A 25,023-nucleotide genomic window follows, 5' to 3' on the forward strand; every position below is an offset into this window, starting at 1 on the left:
TATGAACTGGAATAGCCAGAGAAGCTCATTTGTCCAATATGTGTGGTGTTCTCTCATGACAAAACAGCTAAATTCTGCTCCAAGTTAGGTCTGATATGCTGGAGTATGTTGAAAAATGCCATGCCTGCAACCCCAGATTTCAAGTTTCCTAATACAAGTTAGCTGTTAGCATCCCAAAAGCTCAAGTGGTTGTACCAGAAACTAAGTTATATATTTATGTTATGTAGATTTTATTCATCCTCTTGAATCTGCTTTCACTTCAGCTTTATATAAATTCAGAATAAAGGTTTCAAATCAATTTCAGAATAGAAAATTTCTTCACGCTTGATAATTACTAAAAAATGAAAGAAAGAAAGAAAAATAATTTGAAGTGAATTTGAACTGTTTTGTTATTTACCAGCATACAATACCATGCTTCGATTTTAGATTCAAAAAGGTAAAAAAGCAGTTAAACCCTAAAACCACAAACCAAATGGCATAAAATTTTGAACCACAAGGCTAAATGGTATATAATTTTCATTCATTAACCTCTTTTAATAATCCAAGTTTCTTTAAACCACAATGATTTAAGTTTAAACCAGTGAGCTTTAAATTTAAACCGCTAAGATTTAAATTTAAACCACTTGCCTAAAGATTTAAACCATAAACCAATTGGCATCAAATTTTGAACCACAAGGCTGAATGGCATCAAATTTAAATCACAATTTATAAATTTTTATCCATTAAGCTCTATTTATAATCCAAATCTCTTTAAACCACAACCTTTTAAATGTAAACCCCTAAACTTTAAATTTAAACCCCTAACTTTAGATTTAAACCTATTGGTTAAAAATTTTGAACTACAAGGCTAAATGCATCAAATTTTGAATTACAAGGCTAAATGGAATCAAATTTTGAACCATAATTTATAAATTTTTATCCATTAAGCTATATTTACAATCCAAGTCTCTGTAACCAAAATGTTTTAAATTTAAACCCCAAACCAAATGGCATCAAATTTTGAACCCCAAAGCTAAATGGCATCACATTTAAACCACAATTTGATAAATTTTTATCCATTAAGCCTTAATTATAAATTAATACCACTTAATCCACAATATTTTAAATTTAAACAACTAAGATTTAAATGTATACCACAAGGCTTAAAATTTAAACCACTTGCCTGAAAATTTAAACCACAAGACTTGGATGGCTTAAAACATGAGCCTAATGGTTTAAAATTTAGGCAACAATTTACAATTTTTTTATCCTTTTAAGCTTAAATTGTAAACCTTGTATCTTTAAACCCCTAGGTTTGAAATTTAAACAAAAGGCTTGAAATTTGAACTACTTGCCTTAAAATTTAAACCCCTAATCTTAAATGGCATCCAAATTTAATTCTCAAAGTTTAAGTTATAATCATTTAGCCTTATATCATAAACATTGTCTTTTTAACCATTATGTTTAAAATTTAAACCAACACCCTCTAAATTTAAAATTCTACCCTTAAAATTTAAAACATATATTTTTTTTGGTTAAAAATTTAGACCCCAAGTTGTGATTGGCAAAAAAAATTTGAACCACAAGGCTAAATATCATCAAATTTTGATCCACAAAGCTAAATATCATCAATTTTTTATCCATAATTTATGAATTTTTATCCATTCAGCTCTATTCATAATCAAAGCCTCTTTTACCCTCAATGTTATGAATTTTAAACCATTAAGCTTTAAATTTAAACCACTAAGGTTTAAATTTAAACCGCTTGCCTAAATCTTTAAACCACAATCTAAAAGGCATCAAATTTTGATCAACAAGGCTGAATGGTATATAATTTTTATTCATTAACCTTTCTTAATAATCCAAGTTTCTTTAAACCACAATAGTTTAAGTTTAAACCAGTGAGCTTTAAAGTTAAACTCCTAAGCTTTAAATTTAAACCATTTTCCTAGAAATTTAAACCAGAAAGCAATTGGCATCAAATTTTGAACCACAAGGCTAAATGACACCAAATTTAAATCACAATTTATAAATTTTTATCCATTAAGCTCTATTTATAATCCAAGTCTCTTTAAACCACAACCTTTTAAATTTAAACACTAAACTTTAAATTTAAACCCCTATCTTTAGATTTAAACCAATTGCTTAAAAAAATTGAACCACAAGTCTAAATGCATCAAATTTTGATTTACAAGGCTAAATAGTATCAATTTTTGAACCATTATTTATAAATTTTTATCCATTAAGCTCTATTTATAATCCAAGTTTCTTTAAACCAAAATGTTTTAAATTTAAACCCCTAATTTTTAAATTTAAACGACTCCCGTAAAAATTTAAACCACAAACCAAATGGCATCAAATTTTGTATCCCAAGGCTAAATGGCATCACATTTAAACCACAATTTGATAATTTTTTATCCATCAAGCCTTAGTTATAAATTAAGACCACTTAATCCACAATATTTTTAATTTAAACCACTAAGATTTAAATGTATACCACAAGGCTTAAAATTTAAACCACTTGCCTGAAAATTTAAACCACAAGACTTGGATAGCTTAAAACATGAGCCTAATGGTTTAAAATTTAGGCAACAATTTACAATTTTTTTATGCTTTTAAGCTTAAATTATAAACCTTGTATCTTTAAACCCCTAGGTTTGAAATTTAAATCACGAGGCTTGAAATTTGAACCACTTGCCTTAAAATTTAAACCCCTAATCTTAAATGGCATTCAAATTTAATCCTCAAAGTTTAAGTTATAATCATTTAGTCTTATATCATAAACATTGTCTTTTTAACCATTATGTTTAAAATTTAAACCAACACCCTCTAAATTTAAAACATATTGTTTTATTGGTTAAAAATTTAGACCCCAAGTTGTGATTGGAAAAAAAAAAAACTATATATTTTGTTATATGTGTTCACTGTGCGCCGCGGCCCATATATTTTCAAGCCGCGGCGCACAGCTACATAAAATTGCTTTATTTTTAACCCACCGGCGCGCCGCGGCTCTAGCCTTCCTTTTTATGCGCGGCGCGGTGCGATGATTAGATCAAAAACCTGCAGCACATTCTTCACATGCCCAAAGTGTGTTGTATTATAACCCCTTACGTATTTGTATTATTATTATATTTTCAGTGTTTTCACAAACCCAAGTTCAGTGTTTTCCCAAATCATTCTTAGATCTAAACTCATTATCTTCTTCTCCATTTTCAACATTTCATTTATAGCTTTGGTTTGACCCTCCCTTTATGAGGACAACCATTCTTTTTTTTATCGTCCATATACGAAGCTATTAGAGGATTTTGAGTTGAAGTTGAGCTTCTAACAAGGTATTTTCAATGTTTTCTTGCAAATTTATTCTGTGTTTTTTTTTTGCAATCTTAACTGAAAATTAAAATTTAACAATGTTAACAGATGCAAGTAACTGTAAAATATATTATGTTTTCTTTTCGTTGTATATATATATATATGTATTCATTGTTTCACTTAACTTATCCATGCATCCAATAATGATTATTTTAATGCTTTGATTTTAGTTCATTATCATGCATTGTATCTGTTTGACAAAATACTTCAACTGAAATCCAATTGTATAGTATTAAGAATAAGGATTTTATTACTCTTTTGTTGAATTGATTTTCATGCCTTGTAAGTGTTTGACAAAATGTCTTAACTAAATTGCAGTTTGTATAATCCTGAGAATATGCGATTTTGATTAAATATTATTATATTTATAGGACATTAAATTCCATGATTAAATGTATGAAAATTTCTTCAATATTATGTGTTTTGTTTGTTCTTTTTTTATATATATATATATATATATATATTTTAAAGCTGGAAGTGTTATTTTAAAAACATGTTGTTTATATCTTTTGCTTGTTTTTTATGTAAGATATGGCAAAGAAAGCCCGTATCACGAAGAAGAATAGGAAATCAGGTTATTATCATAAAAAATTGAATGTTTTCAAGGTAATTTTACATTGTTTATATATGTTTCTTTTTTTGCTTTAAAAAATAAAAGAAGATAATGTTTTCGATTTAATTATTTGTTTTCTATTTTTTTTTATTTTTATGTGCAGAATTTAAGTCCAAATAAGCTGATTTTTGCTAAGAATCAAATGAAAGTTAATTTTCAAGATCATCAACTCAATTTCCGTTGTATCGAGAATTCTCTAACTGATGCTCAATTTGAAAAGTTAAAGGATTCATGCTTGGGATTTCTCTTAGATATTAATAGTAACCTAAAAGTTTTTTCCATGATTGTTCATTCTCTAATTCTTCATGAGGAGGGTAGCTCTAGTAGACAAGACATCCGAATGAACTTTGGAGGGAAAAGAGCAAAGTTTGGAATTGAAGAATTTTCTCTAATAACTGGTCTAAATTGTTCCCAGCTTCCTACTGATGTTGATCATAGTGTTCAACCCAATAGATTAATAGAAAGTACTTCTCTGGGAAATCATCAATCTCAAGAAATGACTTGAAAAACCTTCTCATGTCTTCAAAAATAGATGACGAAGATGCCGTTAAGATAGCTAAAGTACATATTGTGCAAAACATTTTATAAAGTAAAAGAGGTGACAGGTTTGTTGATGATTTTGTTTTGAAATTGGTTGATGATGAACAAAAGTTTGAGAATTATCCATGGGGTCGTCGTTCGTTCAATGAAACTATTGGGAGTATTTCAAGTGTTTTGGATTTGCAAAAAAACAATTATGAGTTGTGTGGCTTCCCTATGGCTTTCCAAGTGTGGGGTTATGAGGTTATTCCATCATTGGGATCTTTGTTTGGCGCTCGTGTAAGTTCAAAAATCCCTAGAATCTTAAATTGGAAGTCAACTAAAGTGAACAATCTCCGATCAATTTGGTCTAAAGTTTTCCAAAAATCAAAAGTACGTATTCATATATATATTTATATTTTTAGTATTGTTCTTCAATTAATTTCAATTGTTGTACTGTTAACAATTTTGTTTTGTTCATTGATTTTCTTATTTTTATGTATATAGGTTGATTATGTTTGTTTGTCTCCATCAAGTGCGGAAAAAGAGTCATTACACCTTAATGGTATGTGTACTGACACAGTAATTCTTGAAAGAGGAATATACATGGATGCAAACAATCCCCCCTCAATGATGAGTAACAAGACAAAAAGTAGCTCAATTGATGAAGAAATTATTTCAATATTGAAGGTATATTTATATTATCTACTATTTTTTCATAATTTAATAATGTATGTTCTTTTTTTTTCATTTTTGTTTAGGACTTGCGGTTTATATTTTAGTATATTTTGTTATCTTTTTTTTCTTTTCTAATTTGTTCTATCACCTATGATTTTTTTCCTAGGAGCTCAAAGAGGAGATCATTGAAATAAAAAAAGATATTGTTGAAATTAAAAGTGGAATTGGTCAGATTAATATATGCATGGCACAAATTGATGAGAGAACGAAAGATACAGATGCCATGAAGAAACAAATAGAAGATTATGAACAACTAATTAAGAAATTTGTGAAACAAAATGATTTAAAGAAATGCATACATGAAGAAGGAGAACAAGTGAGAGAGAAGCAAAAAACGTTTGAAATATGTGCAAGATTCCAAAGTTTCAGAGAAAACTAGAAAGTTATCTGCTCAAGAGGATTTGCAAGCATGCATAAATGATTTGTTAAGTGGTAAAATACTTCTAAGTAGTCATGAATGTGTTCCTCAACCAAAGGTACAAATTTAAAATATTATCTATTTTTCAATAAATTTTTGTGTTAATTATCATGTTCTTAACTTTCATCTTTTATTATTTGTAGGAATGCATGAATTTTGCAAGCAATGCCCCTATTGAACAAAGAGAAAATTATAATAAGAGGAGCATACATGGCAAGCAACCACCAAATATTTCTAAAATTTTAGAGAAAATAAAAAAACCTTCTACACTGTTGAGATCAACTGGCGAGATTGTTCCTAGCAATCCAAAATGCATTCCTCCTTCTTTGTCAATTGTAAAAAGTGCCCCACAAGTATAAACTTTGAATTTGATGATACTTGCATAAACATGTATTAATTTTTTTTTTTTTAATTGTAGTTGCTGATTTTTTTTATATGTAGGTTGTCAATGAAAAATTCTATCAAAAGGAAGAAAATATTGCAAAGAACTTTAGAGGAACAGAAGAACAAAAAGAAGTAAAAGAAGTGAAGCAAATGAAAAGTGATCATGATGATTCAAGTGCAATCATGGCTTTCCCACCATCCATGACAACTATTGTGGAACTAAGTGAATTGCTTTGTTCTTCTGTGAACTCTACAGAAGCAAAGAATACTTGTCGTTTCTTAGGCAGATTTCCATTTGAGAGTGAATATGAAGTTATGCCTGTTCCAGAAGCAATTTCGTTCTTCTTGGAGTGGTACACTCATGGTATGAATAAGAAAAGGTAAATGAATTGTGTTTGTGTTTTCTTTTCAATTTTTTTTATTATTTTATATATATATATATTTTTATAAATGTTTGTTGATTTTGTAGAAGTAAATCATCTCCATATGCTGCATTTCATGCCAAATTAAAATCACATTTATCATTGGGAGGAATAGAAATTGACAACAAAAAGTGGTTCTTTGATTTGTGTGGTGCAGAAGGTCTCATCAATAACGATGTAAGATTTTATACTATCTAGCATTTATTATTATATTGTGCATACTTTAGATTGTTTTCATTTTCAATTTTGTTATGTTATAATTGGATTATATATTTTATGTTTTTTTTATATATATTTTTTTTGCAGCATATTGATATATCTTTTTACTATTTGCGAAAGAAGGCATTGTCTCATACTTGTTATCCTTCATTTCGGAAATGTACTACAACAAGTTGTGTTTTTTATCACTACATGACCCTAATTAGTTGTGATGAAGCTCATTTAAGGAAGATGATTTCAGATGTAAAAAAAAATGATCAACATAAAAGGATAAAGCATCCATGTCCCAAAATGAAGGCTATTATTGATTTCATTCTGGGAAAAATATTGAAATTTGGAAAGTCATGGTTTGAAGTTGACTTTGTTTTCATGCCATTTCTTATTCCACAAGGAAGGGGGATTTATTTAGATCATTGGAGCTTAGGAGTTTTACATATAGATAAAAATATTATCTATATCTATGACTCATTTAATAGTCCCAATAACGAAGATGTTGAAACACACGTGAAGAAATATTGCAGAATTCTTCCATTCATTTTGGACTATTTGGGCTTCCATGAAAAACGTAAACATTATGCACCTATGTGCGAGGATTTTAGGTTCTCATGGGTTGAAACTCATTTTCAGAATAACACGTGAGTTTGTTAAGATTCAATTACTTTGTATGCTGAGTTTTTCTTTTCTCCTCAATTTTTTCTGTTGAATTTTGTTTTTACCAATTTGCAGGTTTGATTGTGGTATTTACGTGATAAAAATGGCTGAGCTGTTAATGATGGGGATGTCTCCATTCAAAATTGGTCCAAACAATGTTGTAGATATGAGAAGGAAGATGGCCTTAGAATTTTGGGATCATGGGTACAAGAGAAAGCACGGTCATGGAACTCCAGCAGAGAACTTGTGTCATGTATGATCACAACAACAAAATATGATTCTCAATACTTTTTGTTTTAAGAATGTTTTTATTGCTCACTGACCCTCGAAATCAAGAGTTGTGGAACTATGAGTTTTTGTGCTTGATATCATAAATTTACCATATGAGTTTAGCAATGAGAATTACTTCCCAAGTGGTACTAATCTTTACCATATGAGTTATAATTCAAGTCTCTTTAAACCACGATGTTTTAAATTTAAACTACTAAGTTTTATAATTAAACCCCTAACCTTTAAATGTAAACCGTTTGTCTAAAAATTTAAATAGCAATTATTTTTCTTGGACAAGAAACATTGTAAACTCCTAACCTTTAAATTTAAACCACTTTCCTATAATTTTAAACAACAATCTAGATGGCATCAAACTTTGAACCACAAGACTAAATGGCATCAAATTTTGAACCACAATGCTAAATGGCATCAAGTTTTGAAAAATAAAATATAAATTTTTATCTGTTAAGCTTTACTTATAAATCAAGTCTCTTTAAACCACAATGTTTTAAATTTTGAACCACAATGCTAAATGGATTCAAATTTTGATTCATAATTTATAAAGTTATATCCATTAAGATATATTTATAATCGAAGTATCTTTAAACCACAACGTTTTAAATTTAATCCAATAAGCTTTAACTTTAAACCCCTAAACTTTAAAATTAAACCTCTTATTTAAAAATTTAAACCCCAGACCATATGGCATCAAATTTTGAACCACATGGCTAAATGGAATCAAATTTTGAACCATAATTTATAAATTTTTATCCATTAAGCTATATTTATATTCTCAGTCTCTTTAAACCACTAAGCTTTAAATTTAAAACACTAAACTTTAAAATTAAACATCTTTAATCGCGATTTTAAAAAATTTATCCATTAAGCTCTATTTATAATACAAGTCTATTTAAATCACTAAGCTTTAATTTTAAACCATTTTGCTTTAAAGTTAAACCACTTACCTAAGAATGTAAACCTCAAACCAAATGGCATCAAATATTGAACAACTAGGGTAAATGGTATCTAATTTTGATCTCAAAATTAAAAGTTTTATCCATTAAGCTATTTTTATAATCCAAGTGTCTTTAAACAACTGAGTTTTAAATTTAAACCGTTAAGCTTTAAATTTAAACCCCTTACCAAAAAATTTAAACCACTAAGCTTTAAATTTAAACCACTAAGGTTTAAATGTAAACCACTTTCATAAAACTTTAAACCACAATGCAAATGGCTTCAAATTTTGAACCACATGGCTAAATGGAATTAAATTTTGAACCACAAGGCTAAATTGTATCAAATTTTTATCCATTAAGCTCTATATATAATCCAAATCTATTTAACAAACTATATTTTAAATTTAAACCCCTAAGCTAAAAATTTAAACCACTAAACTTTAAATTTAAACCACTAAGGATTAAATGTAAGCCACTTTCATAAAACTTTAAACCACAATGCAAATGGCTTCAAATTTTGAACCACATGGCTAAATGGAATCAAATTTTGAACCACAACTCTAAATGGAATCAAATTTTGAACCACAATTTATAAATTTTGAACCCCTAAGCTAAATGACATCAAATTTTGAACCCCAAGGATAAATATTATAATATTTTGATCCAAAATTTAAGTATTTTTATCCATTCAGCTCTATTTATAATCCAAGTCTCTTTTACCCTCAATGTTTTAAATTTAAACCACTAACCTTTAAATTTAAACCACTAAAGTTTAAATTTAAACCACTTGCCTTAAACTTTAAACCCCAAGGCTAAATGGTGTCAAATTTTTATCTATTAAGCTCTTCTTATAATCAAACTCTATTTAACCAATTATTTTTAAATTTAAACCTAATTTCTTTTTTCGTCAAGAATTTTAGACCAGAAATTGTTAGTGGCCAAAAAAAAAAAATTATACATTATATTTTTTGGTGTGACTGTACGCCGCGACCCATATCAATTAGAACCGCGGCGCCCAGTTACAAATAATTGATATTTTTTGTTTCATTCTGAGCGCCGCGGCTCTAATGTTTAAAGGTTTTGTGCGCCGCGGCGAGGAAAATGTCACCAAATTATAACCGTGATTTTAAAAAATTTATCTATTAAGCTCTATTTATAATCCAAGTCTATTTAAACCACTAAGCTTTAATTTTAAAACGTTTTTCTTTAAAGTTAAACCACTTACCTAAGAATGTAAACCTCAAACCAAATGGCATCAAATATTAAACAACTAGGGTAAATGGTATCTAATTTTGATCTCAAAATTAAAAGATTTATCCATTAAGCTATTTTTATAATCCATGCGTCTTTAAACAACTAAGTTTTAAATTTAAACCGTTAAGCTTTAAATTTAAACCCCTTACCTAAGAATTTAAACCACTAAGCTTTAAATTAAAACCACTAAGGTTTAAATGTAAACCACTTTCATAAAACTTTAAACCACAATGCAAATGGCTTCAAATTTTGAACCACATGGATAAATGGAATCAAATTTTGAACCACAAGGCTAAATGGTATCAAATTTTTATCCATTAAGCTCTATTTATAATCCAACTCTATTTAACAAACTATGTTTTAAATTTAAACCCCTAAGCTATAAAATTTAAACCACTAAGCTTTAAATTTAAACCACTAAGGTTGAAATGTAAACCACTTTCATAAAACTTTAAACCACAATGCAAATGGCTTCAAATTTTGAACCACATGGCTAAATGGAATCAAATTTTGAACCACAACTCTAAATGGAATCAAATTTTGAACCACAATTTATAAATTTTGAACCCCTGAGCTAAATGACATCAAATTTTGAACCCCAAGGATAAATATTATAATATTTTGATCCAAAATTTTATGTATTTTTATCCATTCAGCTCTATTTATAATCCAAGTCTCTTTTACCCTCAATGTTTTAAATTTAAACCACAAAGCTTTAAATTTAAACCACTTGCCTTAAACTTTAAACCCCAAGGCTAAATGGTGTCAAATTTTTATCTATTAAGCTCTTCTTATAATCAAACTCTATTTAACCAATTATTTTTACATTTAAACCTAATTTCTTTTTTCGTCAAAAATTTTAGACCAGAAGTTGTTAGTGGCAAAAAAAAAAATTATATATTATATTTTTTGGTGTGACTGTGCGCCGCGGCCCATATCAATTAGAGCCGCGGCGCCCAGTGACAAATAATTGCTATTTTTTGTTTCATTCTGAGCGCCGCGGCTCTAATGTCTAAAGGTTCTGTGCGCCGCGGCAGGGAAAATGGCACCAAATTTTAATCGCGATTTTAAAAAATTTATCTATTAAGCTCTATTTATAATACAAGTCTATTTAAACCACTAAGCTTTAATTTTAAAGCGTTTTGCTTTAAAGTTAAACCACTTACCTAAGAATGTAAACCTCAAACCAAATGGCATCAAATATTGAACAACTAGGGTAAATGGTATCTAATTTTGATCTCAAAATTAAAAGTTTTATCCATTAAGCTATTTTTATAATCCAAGTGTCTTTAAACAACTAAGTTTTAAATTTAAACCGTTAAGCTTTAAATTTAAACCCCTTACCTAAGAATTTAAACCACTGAGGTTTAAATGTAAACCACTTTCATAAAACTTTAAACCACAATGCAAATGGCTTCAAATTTTGAACCACATGGCTTAATGGAATTAAATTTTGAACCACAAGGCTAAATGGTATCAAATTTTTATCCATTAAGCTCTATTTATAATCCAACTCTATTTAACAAACTATGTTTTAAATTTAAACCCCTAAGCTAAAAATTTAAACCACTAAGCTTTAAATTTAAACCACTAAGGTTGAAATGTAAACCACTTTCAAAAAACATTAAACCACAATGCAAATGGCTTCAAATTTTGAACCACATGGCTAAATGGAATCAAATTTTGAACCACAACTCTAAATGGAATCAAATTTTGAACCACAATTTATAAATTTTGAACCCCTAAGCTAAATGACATCAAATTTTGAACCCCAAGGATAAATATTATAATATTTTGATCCAAAATTTATGTATTTTTATCCATTCAGCTCTATTTATAATCCAAGTCTCTTTTACCCTCAATGTTTTAAATTTAAACTACTAAGCTTTAAATTTAAACCACTTGCCTTAAACTTTAAACTCCAAGGCTAAATGGTGTCAAATTTTTATCTATTAAGCTCTTCTTATAATCAAACTCTATTTAACCAATTATTTTTAAATTTAAACCTAATTTCTTTTTTCGTCAAAAATTTTAGACCAGAAGTTGTTAGTGGCAAAAAAAAAAAATTATACATTATATTTTTTGGTGTGACTGTACGCCGCGACCCATATCAATTAGAACCGCGGCGCCCAGTTACAAATAATTGATATTTTTTGTTTCATTCTGAGCGCCGCGGCTCTAATGTTTAAAGGTTCTGTGCGCCGCGGCGAGGAAAATGTCACCAAATTATAACCGTGATTTTAAAAAATTTATCTATTAAGCTCTATTTATAATCCAAGTCTATTTAAACCACTAAGCTTTAATTTTAAAACGTTTTGCTTTAAAGTTAAACCACTTACCTAAGAATGTAAACCTCAAACCAAATGGCATCAAATATTGAACAACTAGGGTAAATGGTATCTAATTTTGATCTCAAAATTAAAAGTTTTATCCATTAAGCTATTTTTATAATCCAAGTGTCTTTAAACAACTAAGTTTTAAATTTAAACCGTTAAGCTTTAAATTTAAACCCCTTACCTAAGAATTTAAACCACTAAGCTTTAAATTTAAACCACTAAGGTTTAAATGTAAACCACTTTCATAAAACTTTAAACCACAATGCAAATGGCTTCAAATTTTGAACCACATGGCTAAATGGAATCAAATTTTGAACCACAAGGCTAAATGGTATCAAATTTTTATCCATTAAGCTCTATTTATAATCCAACTCTATTTAACAAACTATGTTTTAAATTTAAAACCCTAAGCTAAAAATTTAAATCACTAAGCTTTAAATTTAAACCACTAAGGTTGAAATGTAAACCACTTTCATAAAACTTTAAACCACAATGCAAATGGCTTCAAATTTTGAACCACATAGATAAATGGAATCAAATTTTGAACCACAACTCTAAATGGAATCAAATTTTGAACCACAATTTATAAATTTTGAACCCCTAAGCTAAATGACATCAAATTTTGAACCCCAAGGATAAATATTATAATATTTTGATCCAAAATTTATGTATTTTTATCCATTCAGCTCTATTTATAATCCAAGTCTCTTTTACCCTCAATGTTTTAAATTTAAACCACTAAGCTTTAAATTTAAACCACTTGCCTTAAACTTTAAACTCCAAGGCTAAATGGTGTCAAATTTTTATCTATTAAGCTCTTCTTATAATCAAACTCTATTTAACCAATTATTTTTAAATTTAAACCTAATTTCTTTTTTCGTCAAAAATTTTAGACCAGAAGTTGTTAGTGGCAAAAAAAAAAAATTATACATTATATTTTTTGGTGTGACTGTACGCCGCGACCCATATCAATTAGAACCGCGGCGCCCAGTTACAAATAATTGATATTTTTTGTTTCATTCTGAGCGCCGCGGCTCTAATGTTTAAAGGTTCTCTGCGCCGCGGCGAGGAAAATGTCACCAAATTATAACCGTGATTTTAAAAAATTTATCTATTAAGCTCTATTTATAATCCAAGTCTATTTAAACCACTAAGCTTTAATTTTAAAACGTTTTGCTTTAAAGTTAAACCACTTACCTAAGAATGTAAACCTCAAACCAAATGGCATCAAATATTGAACAACTAGGGTAAATGGTATCTAATTTTGATCTCAAAATTAAAAGTTTTATCCATTAAGCTATTTTTATAATCCAAGTGTCTTTAAACAACTAAGTTTTAAATTTAAACCGTTAAGCTTTAAATTTAAACCCCTTACCTAAGAATTTAAACCACTAAGCTTTAAATTTAAACCACTAAGGTTTAAATGTAAACCACTTTCATAAAACTTTAAACCACAATGCAAATGGCTTCAAATTTTGAACCACATGGCTAAATGGAATCAAATTTTGAACCACAAGGCTAAATGGTATCAAATTTTTATCCATTAAGCTCTATTTATAATCCAACTCTATTTAACAAACTATGTTTTAAATTTAAAACCCTAAGCTAAAAATTTAAATCACTAAGCTTTAAATTTAAACCACTAAGGTTGAAATGTAAACCACTTTCATAAAACTTTAAACCACAATGCAAATGGCTTCAAATTTTGAACCACATAGATAAATGGAATCAAATTTTGAACCACAACTCTAAATGGAATCAAATTTTGAACCACAATTTATAAATTTTGAACCCCTAAGCTAAATGACATCAAATTTTGAACCCCAAGGATAAATATTATAATATTTTGATCCAAAATTTATGTATTTTTATCCATTCAGCTCTATTTATAATCCAAGTCTCTTTTACCCTCAATGTTTTAAATTTAAACCACTAAGCTTTAAATTTAAACCACTTGCCTTAAACTTTAAACCCCAAGGCTAAATGGTATCAAATTTTTATCTATTAAGCTCTTCTTATAATCAAACTCTATTTAACCAATTATTTTTAAATTTAAACCTAATTTCTTTATTCGTCAAAAATTTTAGACCAGAAGTTGTTAGTGGCAAAAAAAAATATATATATATTATATTTTTTGGTGTGACTGTGCGCCGCGGCCCATATCAATTAGAGCCGCGGCGCCGAGTGACAAATAATTGCTATTTTTTGTTTCATTCTGAGCGCCGCGGCGGGGAAAATGGCACCAAATTTTAATCGCGATTTTAAAAAATTTATCTATTAAACTCTATTTATAATCCAAGTCTATTTAAACCACTAGGTTTTAATTTTAAACCGTTTTGCTTTAAAGTTAAGCCACTTACCTAAGAATGTAAACCTCAAACCAAATGGCATCAAATATTGAACAACTAGGGTAAATGGTATCTAATTTTGATCTCAAAATTAAAAGTTTTATCCATTAAACTATTTTTATAATCCTAGTGTCTTTAAACAACTATGTTTTAAATTTAAACCGTTAAGCTTTAAATTTAAATCCCTTACCTAAGAATTTAAACCACTAAGGTTTAAATGTAAACCACTTTCATAAAACTTTAAACCGCAATGCAAATGGCTTCAAATTTTGAACCACATGGCTAAATGGAATCAAATTTTGAACCACAACTCTAAATGGAATCAAATTTTGAACCACAATTTATAAATTTTGAACCCCTAAGCTAAATGACATCAAATGTTGTACCTCAAGGATAAATATTATAATATTTTGATCCAAAATTTATGTATTTTTATCCATTCGGCTCTATTTATAATCCAAGTCTCTTTTACCTTCAATGTTTTAAATTTAAACCACTAAGCTTTAAATTTAAACCACTTGCCTTAAACTTTAAACCCCAAGGCTAAATGGTGTCAAATTTTTATCTATTAAGCTCTTCTTATAATCAAACTCTATTTAACCAATTATTTTTAAATTTAAACCTAATTTCTTTATTCGTCAAAAATTTTAGACCAGAAGTTGTTAGTGGCCAAAAAAAAAAAATTATATATTATATTTTTTGGTGTGACTATGCGTCGCGGCCCATATCAATTAGAGCCGCGGCGCCCAGTGACAAATAATTTCTATTTTTTGTTTCATTCTGAGCGCCGCGGCTCTAATGTCTAAACGTTTTGTGCGCCGCGGCGGGGAAAATGGCACCAAATTTTAATCGCGATTTTAAAAAATTTATCTATTAAGCTCTATTTATAATCCAAGTCTATTTAAACCACTAAGCTTTAATTTTAAACTGTTTTTCTTTAAAGTTAAACCACTTACCTAAGAATGTAAACCTCAAACCAAATGGCATCAAATATTGAACAACTAGGGTAAATGGTATCTAATTTTGATCTCAAAATTAAAAGTTTTATCCATTAAGCTATTTTTATAATCCAAGTGTCTTTAAACAACTAAGTTTTAAATTTAAACCGTTATGCTTTAAATTTAAACCCCTTACCTAAGAATTTAAACCACTAAGCTTTAAATTTAAACCACTAAGGTTTAAATGTAAACCACTTTAATAAAACTTTAAACCACAATTCAAATGGCTTCAAATTTTGAACCACATGGCTAAATGGAATCAAATTTTGAACCACAAGGCTAAATGGTATCAAATTTTTATCCATTAAGCTCTATTTATAATCCAACTCTATTTAACAAACTATGTTTTAAATTTAAACCCCTAAGCTTAAAATTTAAACCCCTATGTTTTAAATTTAAACACCTTGCCTAGAAATTTAAACCGCAAGCCTTAAATAAATAAGATTAACTGATAAGTTTGTCATAATTTAAAGATGATAATCTATCATCTTTTATAACCTTTTTCAGTCAAATTCATCTCTCACTAATATCAATTCCTATTTTTCATAAATTAAATAGATAATAATATAATAAAAAACAAATGTACTTTAATAAATGTATAAACATTCTTATCCACAAGTCCACAACGCAACAAATATGTACAACATTGCATCTTTATAGTCTTTAGACTGTAACAGATAGCAACAGTTCATGCTTTCATGCATAATGCACTCTACTCAAGGATAATAATCAATCTCAATGATCATGATATGTATGGAATTCACAACTCAATGTTATCCTTCTTTTAGAATTGGTTGGCTTTTACAATTCTTTCTATTATGCCCCAATATTCCGCAATTTCCACTCTTGATTGTTCGAACATGCATGGGAAATTCTCCTGTTGATGGAATTCTTTTTTTCTTGGGACGTCCTTGTTTTACTGTGAATTTTGGAGCTTTCATGCTATCTCCTATAATTTCATCTGGGACACTCCAATCATCTTTATCTAGAAGATGATTAATTGATCCTGCATATGTCTCTTTCAAAACAGAATTTTTATACCAATTTGAGCAAGTTTTGTACTTGTCCAAGTACTTGCTTTCAATTGTTGCAATAGCATGTGCACATGGAATTCCCTCTAGTTGAAATTCATTACATGTGCACATATGTTGTTCCAAGTCGACAACAAACACTCGATCACCATATGTGACACTAGATTTCATTGCATCAATTGCATCTACCTGTGAAACAATACAATTATTAAGCAATAAATTTAAAATCTGAACAAAAAGAAAATAAATGTAACTTTAATAACATACCTTCATTCGAAATGCCACATCAAGTTTGATCTCCATTTCATCATTTGCCCATTTTGTCACCTCAACAAATTGGTTGATTGCTGCTTCTTTTCTTGTTGAAAACCATCTTTGACGCATCTCTCTTATAGCTTCTATTAACAACGTTATAGGCAATTCTCTCGCATGCACAATTGCTGCATTTATAGATTCGGCAATATTACTTGTAAGAATGTTATACCTTTTCGTTGGAAAGAATGGCCGAGCCCATTTTTCTGGTTTTGCTTCCAAGAGATAAGTGGTCATTTCAGGGCTAATTTTCTATAATTCAGCCATGGAAAAATAATATTCTTGAGCTGAGTACGCTCTTGAAGCAGTTTCAAATATGGCATGCACATGTAATCCCCTAAACTTAGTCCTTAGATTTTGCTTCAAATGATAAAGACAAACTCCATGATATACATCAGGATACACTTGTTCAACTGCATTTTTGATGCTTTTATGCCTGTCAGATACTATGCACAAGTTTTCTCGATCTCCTATTGCTTCTTTTAGTCTTGTAAAGAACCATATCCATGCATTGTCATTTTCTGAATCCCCAATTCCAAAGGCGAGCGGAAAAATTTGATTGTTTCCATCTTTAACACAAGTTGCATACAGTGTACCTCCACATTTCATCTTTAAAAATGTTCCATCTACCACTATAACTGGTCTACATTGCTTCCATCCATCTAATGAAGCCCCAAAAGCAATAAACATGTATTTAAACCTGTAAAATTTAAATAAAAAAACAACCAATTCCTAGAGATGTAAGATATGGATTGTAATCAGTAAAGCCTTTAATATAGGAATGCAAATCATAAATATTATTCATACCTGTTTTCTTCATCTTTACATACTCTTGTGATAGTTCCTGGGTTGGCCAACTGTAGCATATACAAATATGAAGGCAACAATGCATAACTTTCCTCATTTGACCCTCTAACATCATCAGCTGCAAGTGTTTTTGCTCTCCAGGCTTTATTGTATGTTACACCTACCCCATGTTCATCTCTCATGTCTCTTATTATTTGCCTTGGTCGATAGGTTGATCCTGGGTCACGAAACTTCTCTTTGAAGTAACTACTGATGACTTTTGCACTTGCTTGTCTATTTTCAAAATTTCTGTGATTTATGGAGCATGTGTGGTGTTTATGGTATTTGATAACTCGAAAGTAGTCTGATACTTTTGAGCTTCTTGCACGTACATACCAGCCACAATTATCATCTATGCATTTTGCCCAAAATGCTTCTGAACATGATTTTTGAATTCTGTACTGAAAGTGTTTCTTGATGGCTATATTCGCAAGTGTATGTTTTAGATCAGTCTTATTCTTGAAAACATAATTGAGTCTTATGTCTTCAATCTCCATATTCGGCAACACATGCAGAGGTGATTGAGCTTCTTGCCCGTGTTCTGTAATTTTGTTGGATTCTTGTGTTGAGGCACTCTTCATCTTGCTAGTGCTTGCAGTATTCGTATTGGGGTCTGTGAGAGTCAAACTGTGACTTGTTGCATTGCTTGCTAAAGCAGATGGAATGCTAGCTTCTCTTGGCAAAGAAATGGTTTGATTTCTCTGTTCTACTTCAACGATGAGAGGACATTTTTTCAACTCTTCCACAGTCTTGTTCAAGTTTAGATAAACTTGTAAATTCTCATCACTTTCTATCTTCATTCCTTTGCTTGTATCCATATTTGCATCAAAAATCAAGTTTGTTGAAATCAATCTTTCATTCAATCTGAGCTCTTTGTATATCTTGTTTACCAATTCCACATACTTGATATCCTTTTCCACCATCAATATTTTCACTTCATGATCAATGTATTTGTTGTTTGCATTCCATCTTCCGTTAAAAACTACAAATAACATTATCTTATCCATTTCCTGCAATAAAAAATAACACAACCATGAGAGCTTATTGCTTTATCTTGGATAGAAATTAAAAAAAAAAATCAATTCAATATACTTTTTGCCTTAACTTCACTCATCTCAAGGCAAACACAATTTTTGCAAAACTAAGTGTCAATAATATTTGTGACTCAATAAGAAGAATCAAAGTAATGCAAAAGATGTTTTATCGTGAAGATGAAGATAATAATGTTATTTTACAACAAAATTTAAACCTCAAACATTCAATTGTTAAAAATTTAAACTAATACCTTCATAATTTACAACATTGTTCTTAAAATTAGGATTCAATGTGCTGAACAACAAAGACATATTTTTGAGGATGCTGGAAATAATTTTGGCAAGAGAAATGGATCTCAAAAAGAAAATGACAGAAATAAGACAAGTTGAAGAAGTGCTAAAGCAAAGGCTGGTCTCATCAGAAGAACAAGTATACTGCATGGGAGATGAAACAGAAGATGTTCGTGAAAAATTGTTTGTGGTGGATAATATGGCTGTGGTTTCAATGGGAATTTCAAAAGAGTTGTTGGGTCAATTGCAGACACTCCAGGTAAGTTTAAAAAGTTCAGCTACTCGGCTGAGATCAAAGCTGGAAAGCAGCAATGCAAAATTTAATGACTTGCTTGTTACATAGACAAACAAACTAAAATCCAATTTGAGAGATGCTGAAGATAAAATAATTCTTGCCAATTCAAAAGCCTTTACTTTGGGGTGATAAGGTCAGATTTATTGATAAAGAGCTGAAAGAATCTGAGTTTCTGCTGCTGAATGCAAAGTATTCTGCAGATTGGAGTCAGGAAGAGCTTAATGCTCTATGTTGCATAATCAATGAAGTACCATCTTGCACTTCTATAAGACCAAGAAAATGAATAGCAAAAAGTATATATATTGTGTAGTTGGGAAACAAAGAAAATCGCTAAAACTCACTTACTCATGACATATCCATAAAAGGAATTAAGAATGCACTTTTGAGAGAGTTGTAAAGAATCATATTATAGTTTTTAGTTACCATTTTTATTACATATAATAAAAATAGTTCATGATCTTCCAAAAGTAAATAGATGTTATTCTTTGCATAAGATTTTTTGTAATGTGATAGATCTTTCTTAGGTAATAACAATTATATCTTAGTTTCCAAATCCAATAATGAAATTTCTCAAGAACAACTTTATTAATAACAATGAAAGATTTACAAATGAGCATATGAGAGGCTCAAACTATCGTACCACAGCCTTTCAAGAGGGCTGATATCTCCACCAAAGTTTAAATTATAAATCAAGTATATTTAAACCCTTAGTTTTGAAATTTAAACCATTAAGCTTTACATTTAAACCACAATACTTAAAATTTAAACTACTTGCCTTAAAATTTAATCCGCAAGTCTTAAATTTCTTAAAATATGAACAACTAAACTTAAATGGCATCAAAATTTAATCCACAAGGTTTAAGTTTTATTCATTTAGGCTTAAATTATAAACATACTCTATTTTAATCTATATAATGTAATGTATGAATCTAATATAAAAATTTTATAATTTTAAACCAAATGTCTTAAAACTTAAACCACTATTTATAAATCTGAACCAAAAAGCTTAAATGACATCATATTTAAACCACAATTTATAAATTTTTATTCATTTAAGCTTAAATTATAAACCAAGTATCTTTAAACCCCTAGGTTTGAAATTTAATATACTAAGCTTTAAATTTAAACCACAATGCTTAAAATTTAAACCACTTGCGTTAAAATTTAAACCGCAAGCCTTAAATGGCTTAGATCAAATGTTTCATGGCATTTGTTTGGTAAATTGCAGACACCCCAGCTAAGTTTGAAAAGTTCAGCTACTTGGCTAAAATCAAAGCTTGAAGGTTCCAAGGAAGAATTGAAGGCTAAAGAAAATTATTTGAGCAAGCTGGAAAGGAGCAATGCAAAATTTAATGACTTTCTTGTTGCATAGACAAACATACTAAAATCAAAATTGAGAAATGCTGAAGATAAAATAATTCTTGCCAATTCAAAACCCTTTACTTTGGGTGATAAGGTTAGATTGCTTGTTCAGCTACAATGTGCAATAACATATGCCAAAGCTAGTCAAGACAAACAAATCCTTCTGTATTCTACAATAGCTGAGCAGTGAGGGCAGAGAAGCCAGACAAAGGAGTTTTCATTGGAGGGGCGGGAGATTCTACCACTGGAGCATTTCTGTGAGAAGTGTCGGAAGGCATTGAAGAATCAAGAAAGTAAAAGAATCAAGGGAAAGCTGAAGAAGAGGATTAATGTTTTTGGCTAATAGCATTTAAAGAATAGAAAGTGTTTGATAAAAGCTCTAATCAAGTAATGGATTGAGCTACTGAGCTTTGTATTTATAGAGTTTCATTAATACACCAAAACAATTTTTTAACAGCTTTATCCAAACCCAGTTGTTCATTTAGGTAAACAGTTATATAAAAACAAACTCTAAATTAATTTAACAGAACCTTAGTATAATATCTAACATATTCATGACAATCAACGAAAGCTTTCATTGAGTTCAAGCTACATACCTTCAACTTTAATGTCAGGTTAAAATCTAATTCTTTGTTCAAGTTGGCAGCAGGTGTTTGTATTCTTAGATCAAGGCTTGCTCTATCAAGTACAAACCTACAGAAAATATAAAATCAATTAAACCAACAATTTGGACAAATAGGTACAACAATAATGATCCCAGAAATGGCCAGCACACATGTCAAACATCAGACAAGTTTAAGAATTTATTCCAGTATATTTAATTACAAATCAAAGAGCCAAATGTAGCATTAAAATAAAAACATATAAATCCGAAAATCATATAAACAAAGATCAACAAACTCTTTTTTATACCAGAAATTTATAGTTTACATAGAGGCATTTTATCAACAAACTCCTAGCACTATAAATTTGTGAAAATGAAGAAAAACTCTCCATGATAATGATAATGATCCCAATGGCAGATTTTTTGCAATATCATAGTCACAGTTTTATTGAGTAATTTTAACAAACATTTAGAAGGCATTTTAACTTATGTATAATATGGAATATTCAATTTCATTTAACTTCACTAAATTTTTATAAACACATGAATGTTAATTTATATGTATGATTGTACAGTTCAAAAAAATTTTAAAAAAATAAAAATTGTGAAAGGAGGAAGAGAGAAATTTAGTCTCAAGCAAGGAGGAAGAACTCACCAAGCAGTTTTGAGTGGTTGTGGCAGAGGAACAGAAGAGGAAATTTGATGAACAACAGTGCAGTGAAGAGGAAATCGCTGGTGGTGGAATATCTATGGGAGAAGGAGAAATCGTTCGATCGAAGAGGAAGCTATAACTATAAAACCGGTATGAGTAAGGGTAATATAGGAATCACAGCTTTAAAAGTGGGTATATTTAGTTATAATATTGATGCTGGATATATCTAGTTAAGTAGGTCTAAAAATGGGTAATTATGAAAAAGACCCAATTTAAATCCCAACTGGGCCTAAATTCAAAACCTTTTATTTATTTATTTTTAATTAATTAATTAAATCCTTATTCAAATTAACTAATTATAATTTGAAACTTGATTTAATATTATTTATTTATATTGATACCAATTTATCAATATTAATAAATTTACCCAAAGATTCTCTTTTATTCTCTAAATCTCATATCTCTGTAAATTTTCCAAAATTGACCTAGCCAACTTTAAAAAATCATAATTGATAATTAAATCAATTAATTGAGACATTCTAGATGATTTACTCAAAGGTGATGCGGGGACCATGGATCCATGAAATCAAGCTCTAATAAGTTACCGTGAATTTATTTACGAATAATTTCACTACCTTATTAATTCCTCGTGACTCCACTATAGACTCGGAATTGAACTCTTGAATTCATAGAACGTATTTTCAAAACCATAAATACATTATCCATTGTTATAACCATTACAATCAGTCAATCATCTATCGATGACTTACTAACGAGCTGGGTGCAAATTACCGTTTTACCCCTCATCAGTATTTTATCCTTAACTCCCACTAAGTTCCTTATAAATGATATTTCCATGAACTTAATCACAGAAATGAGATCTCAATTATTTAACATTTTGAACAAAGCAATTAAGGAAATCATCTTTTCACTTCTCATACAGAAGTTATATATTTCGTATCTATTAATAATACTCCCACTCAATTACACTAATAAATCTCCAAGATGTAAGTATGGGCTAGACCGTAGGGTAAGCTGGTAACGAACAAGTCAAAAGATTTAAATAATATAATTAGCAGAATATTATCACTCAGAATTAAGATCGAATTAACATATGGTCAACGTTGTGACATTGATTAGATTTGATAACAACGATACTTATTTATCAATCAATAATCAATATCGGTCCTAGTCCGATGTAACTAAATACATCCGATCTTATCTACTTGGTCGATGCCTTGGACAAGACATCACACCCTAAATGTGTAAGTAGATCATATCGTAGATTGCCTAATCAGTGAAAATCCAATGCACTGATCTAATCTTAGGATTCGTTCTTTTGAACATATAATTACAACTACAATCCACCGTGACCTAGTCACTATAATTGTAACTATCCATATGTTTGAGATTTTATAAATGTTTGTATTATTTCAATAATCATGTAATAAAACAAGAAAGCAACACGGTTGTCAAACTAAATGATTTCTACTACTTTTATTGATAATATGAAATCATGCTACATGTCCGACATGGTTTTATAAGGGCATAAAACCCAACAGATCATATTGTTGCAGGTATTTTATTTCTTTAAAATCATGGCCCTGACATGTTAGATCCTTTAATAGAGCGTCCTTTTTTTTCTTGTGGGGTGGCTCGCAACCTATGTTATGAGTTTGTTGTTGTTATGATTGGTTAAATACATGATGAAATTGATTAGGCCCGAAGAGGTGCAAAAACCATAACGATTTCACAAAAGTCAACATGTGAGGGTTGACTTTCGGTATAGGCATTTATAAATCATCTTTTCGAGTCTAAAGTATTTCTTTGGAGTATATGAGAGTACCCAAAAAGTTTGGGAGCATTTGGGGATATTTTGAGACAAATTTTGGAGCGCCAAGTCAATGGCATCGACGATGCTTCGCCTCTAGGAAGCGCAGTGTCGCTCATTTGTGAACTAAGCACCCAAGCAACACGTCGCCTGGGTCGTCCGTACAATTCCATACAATGACGTATTTTTGGCTACAAAATTCAAATTAAAATGCTCCAATCTCATTGGTTGAGTTTAATGAGGTTCCTATACTATTTAAAGAGTTCATTTGAGTTAATTGGTAACTTGATCACTCACCTCTCTCTCTCTCTAGATTTATAGATTACTAGTTTTCTCCAAGATCTTCGTCAAGAAAGCTTGACTTGTATGAAGATTCAAGGCTTGTGAATCTCAATCTCATTTCATTGTTTTAGCTTCAAGCAATTCTAAGGAGGAAGCTAGGAATAGAGATTTTTGTACAACAAATCTTCATTTGTGTCAAGCCTTGTAACATTTTGTGGTTTACATAAAATCATAGTCTTGTGATTTTATGTTTGAATGTTCTTCTTCAAGAAAGGTCTACCTTACACTTTATGTTTTGTGTTTATGTACTTTACTATTATCTTCCATTAGAGTTTAGATTACTTGTGATTATTGCTTTGAGTTGTAATACAAAACCAAGGTTATAAGCTTCTAACCCCCAACAATAAAAAATCTCTATCTCTAAACCTTTGTTTTATATCAAAGTTGTCTATTTCTAAGGTTTATCTACTAATGAAAGCTATAGAAGAAAGCTCATCATTCTTAGCCCTCAAGTTCATGTCTCAAGATTTAATGAGACTAGATAGATTTGATGGATCAAATTTTGTTCGTTGGCAAGACAAGATCAAGCTTCTTCTTAAAATATTCAAGGTGCACTACATTCTTGACAAAGATTTGAAGACTTTGGAGCCTCCAAAAGATGATGATTCTAAGGAAGAGATTAAAGAAAGGAAGAAAAGGGAAGAATATGAACTCATTTGTAGAGGCCACATACTCAATACTTTATCAGATCATCTCTATGATCTCTACACAAACACTACATCGGCAAAGCAGATTTTTGAAGCTCTTAAGAAGAAGAAGAAGAACAAAACCAAAGAAGAAGGAACCAAGAAATTCCTCATAACTCAATGTATGGAATTTAAATTCTTTGATGGTAAACTCTTACTCCCCCAAGTACGTTAACTTCAAGTTATTGTGAATAAGTTCTTTGAGAATTTTGCGTGTAGTGACAATAAGCCTCAAGAACCAATCTCATTAGAAGGAACTCAAG

At 29.8% G+C, this 25,023-nt stretch overlaps 2 protein-coding genes across 2 annotated transcripts; both read right to left on the bottom strand.

The window, feature by feature from the left end:
- Positions 1-16,082: 16,082 nt before the first annotated feature.
- Positions 16,083-17,054, bottom strand: LOC133779831 (uncharacterized). Its single transcript, XM_062219734.1, has 3 exons — positions 16,773-17,054; positions 16,395-16,694; positions 16,083-16,142 (listed from the first exon to the last, which is right to left on the bottom strand). Exons 1-3 carry the CDS (start codon positions 17,052-17,054, stop codon positions 16,083-16,085), a joined length of 642 nt encoding a protein of 213 aa, XP_062075718.1.
- A 15-nt stretch (positions 17,055-17,069) lies between these two features.
- Positions 17,070-18,954, bottom strand: LOC133779832 (uncharacterized). The gene is made up of 3 exons (XM_062219735.1): positions 18,949-18,954; positions 17,625-18,673; positions 17,070-17,517 (listed from the first exon to the last, which is right to left on the bottom strand). Exons 1-3 carry the CDS (start codon positions 18,952-18,954, stop codon positions 17,070-17,072), a joined length of 1,503 nt encoding a protein of 500 aa, XP_062075719.1.
- Positions 18,955-25,023: the final 6,069 nt, after the last annotated feature.

Source organism: Humulus lupulus, chromosome 5 (assembly GCF_963169125.1).
Source record: "Humulus lupulus chromosome 5, drHumLupu1.1, whole genome shotgun sequence".
Lineage (NCBI taxonomy): Eukaryota > Viridiplantae > Streptophyta > Magnoliopsida > Rosales > Cannabaceae > Humulus > Humulus lupulus.

What these genes read in the sequence shown, in the direction of transcription:
- LOC133779831 (XM_062219734.1), bottom strand. Translation starts at nt 17,054, where the DNA reads ATGACCACTTATCTCTTGGAAGCAAAACCAGAAAAATGGGCTCGGCCA. An exon ending in ATGTGGCATTTCGAATGAAG is followed by an intron (nt 16,695 to 16,772) that starts GTATGTTATTAA and finishes ATTGTTTCACAG; the next exon opens with GTAGATGCAATTGATGCAAT. An exon ending in TGAAAGCTCCAAAATTCACA is followed by an intron (nt 16,143 to 16,394) that starts GTAAAACAAGGA and finishes TATCTGTTACAG; the next exon opens with TCTAAAGACTATAAAGATGC.
- LOC133779832 (XM_062219735.1), bottom strand. An exon ending in TGTAAAGATGAAGAAAACAG is followed by an intron (nt 17,518 to 17,624) that starts GTATGAATAATA and finishes TAAATTTTACAG; the next exon opens with GTTTAAATACATGTTTATTG.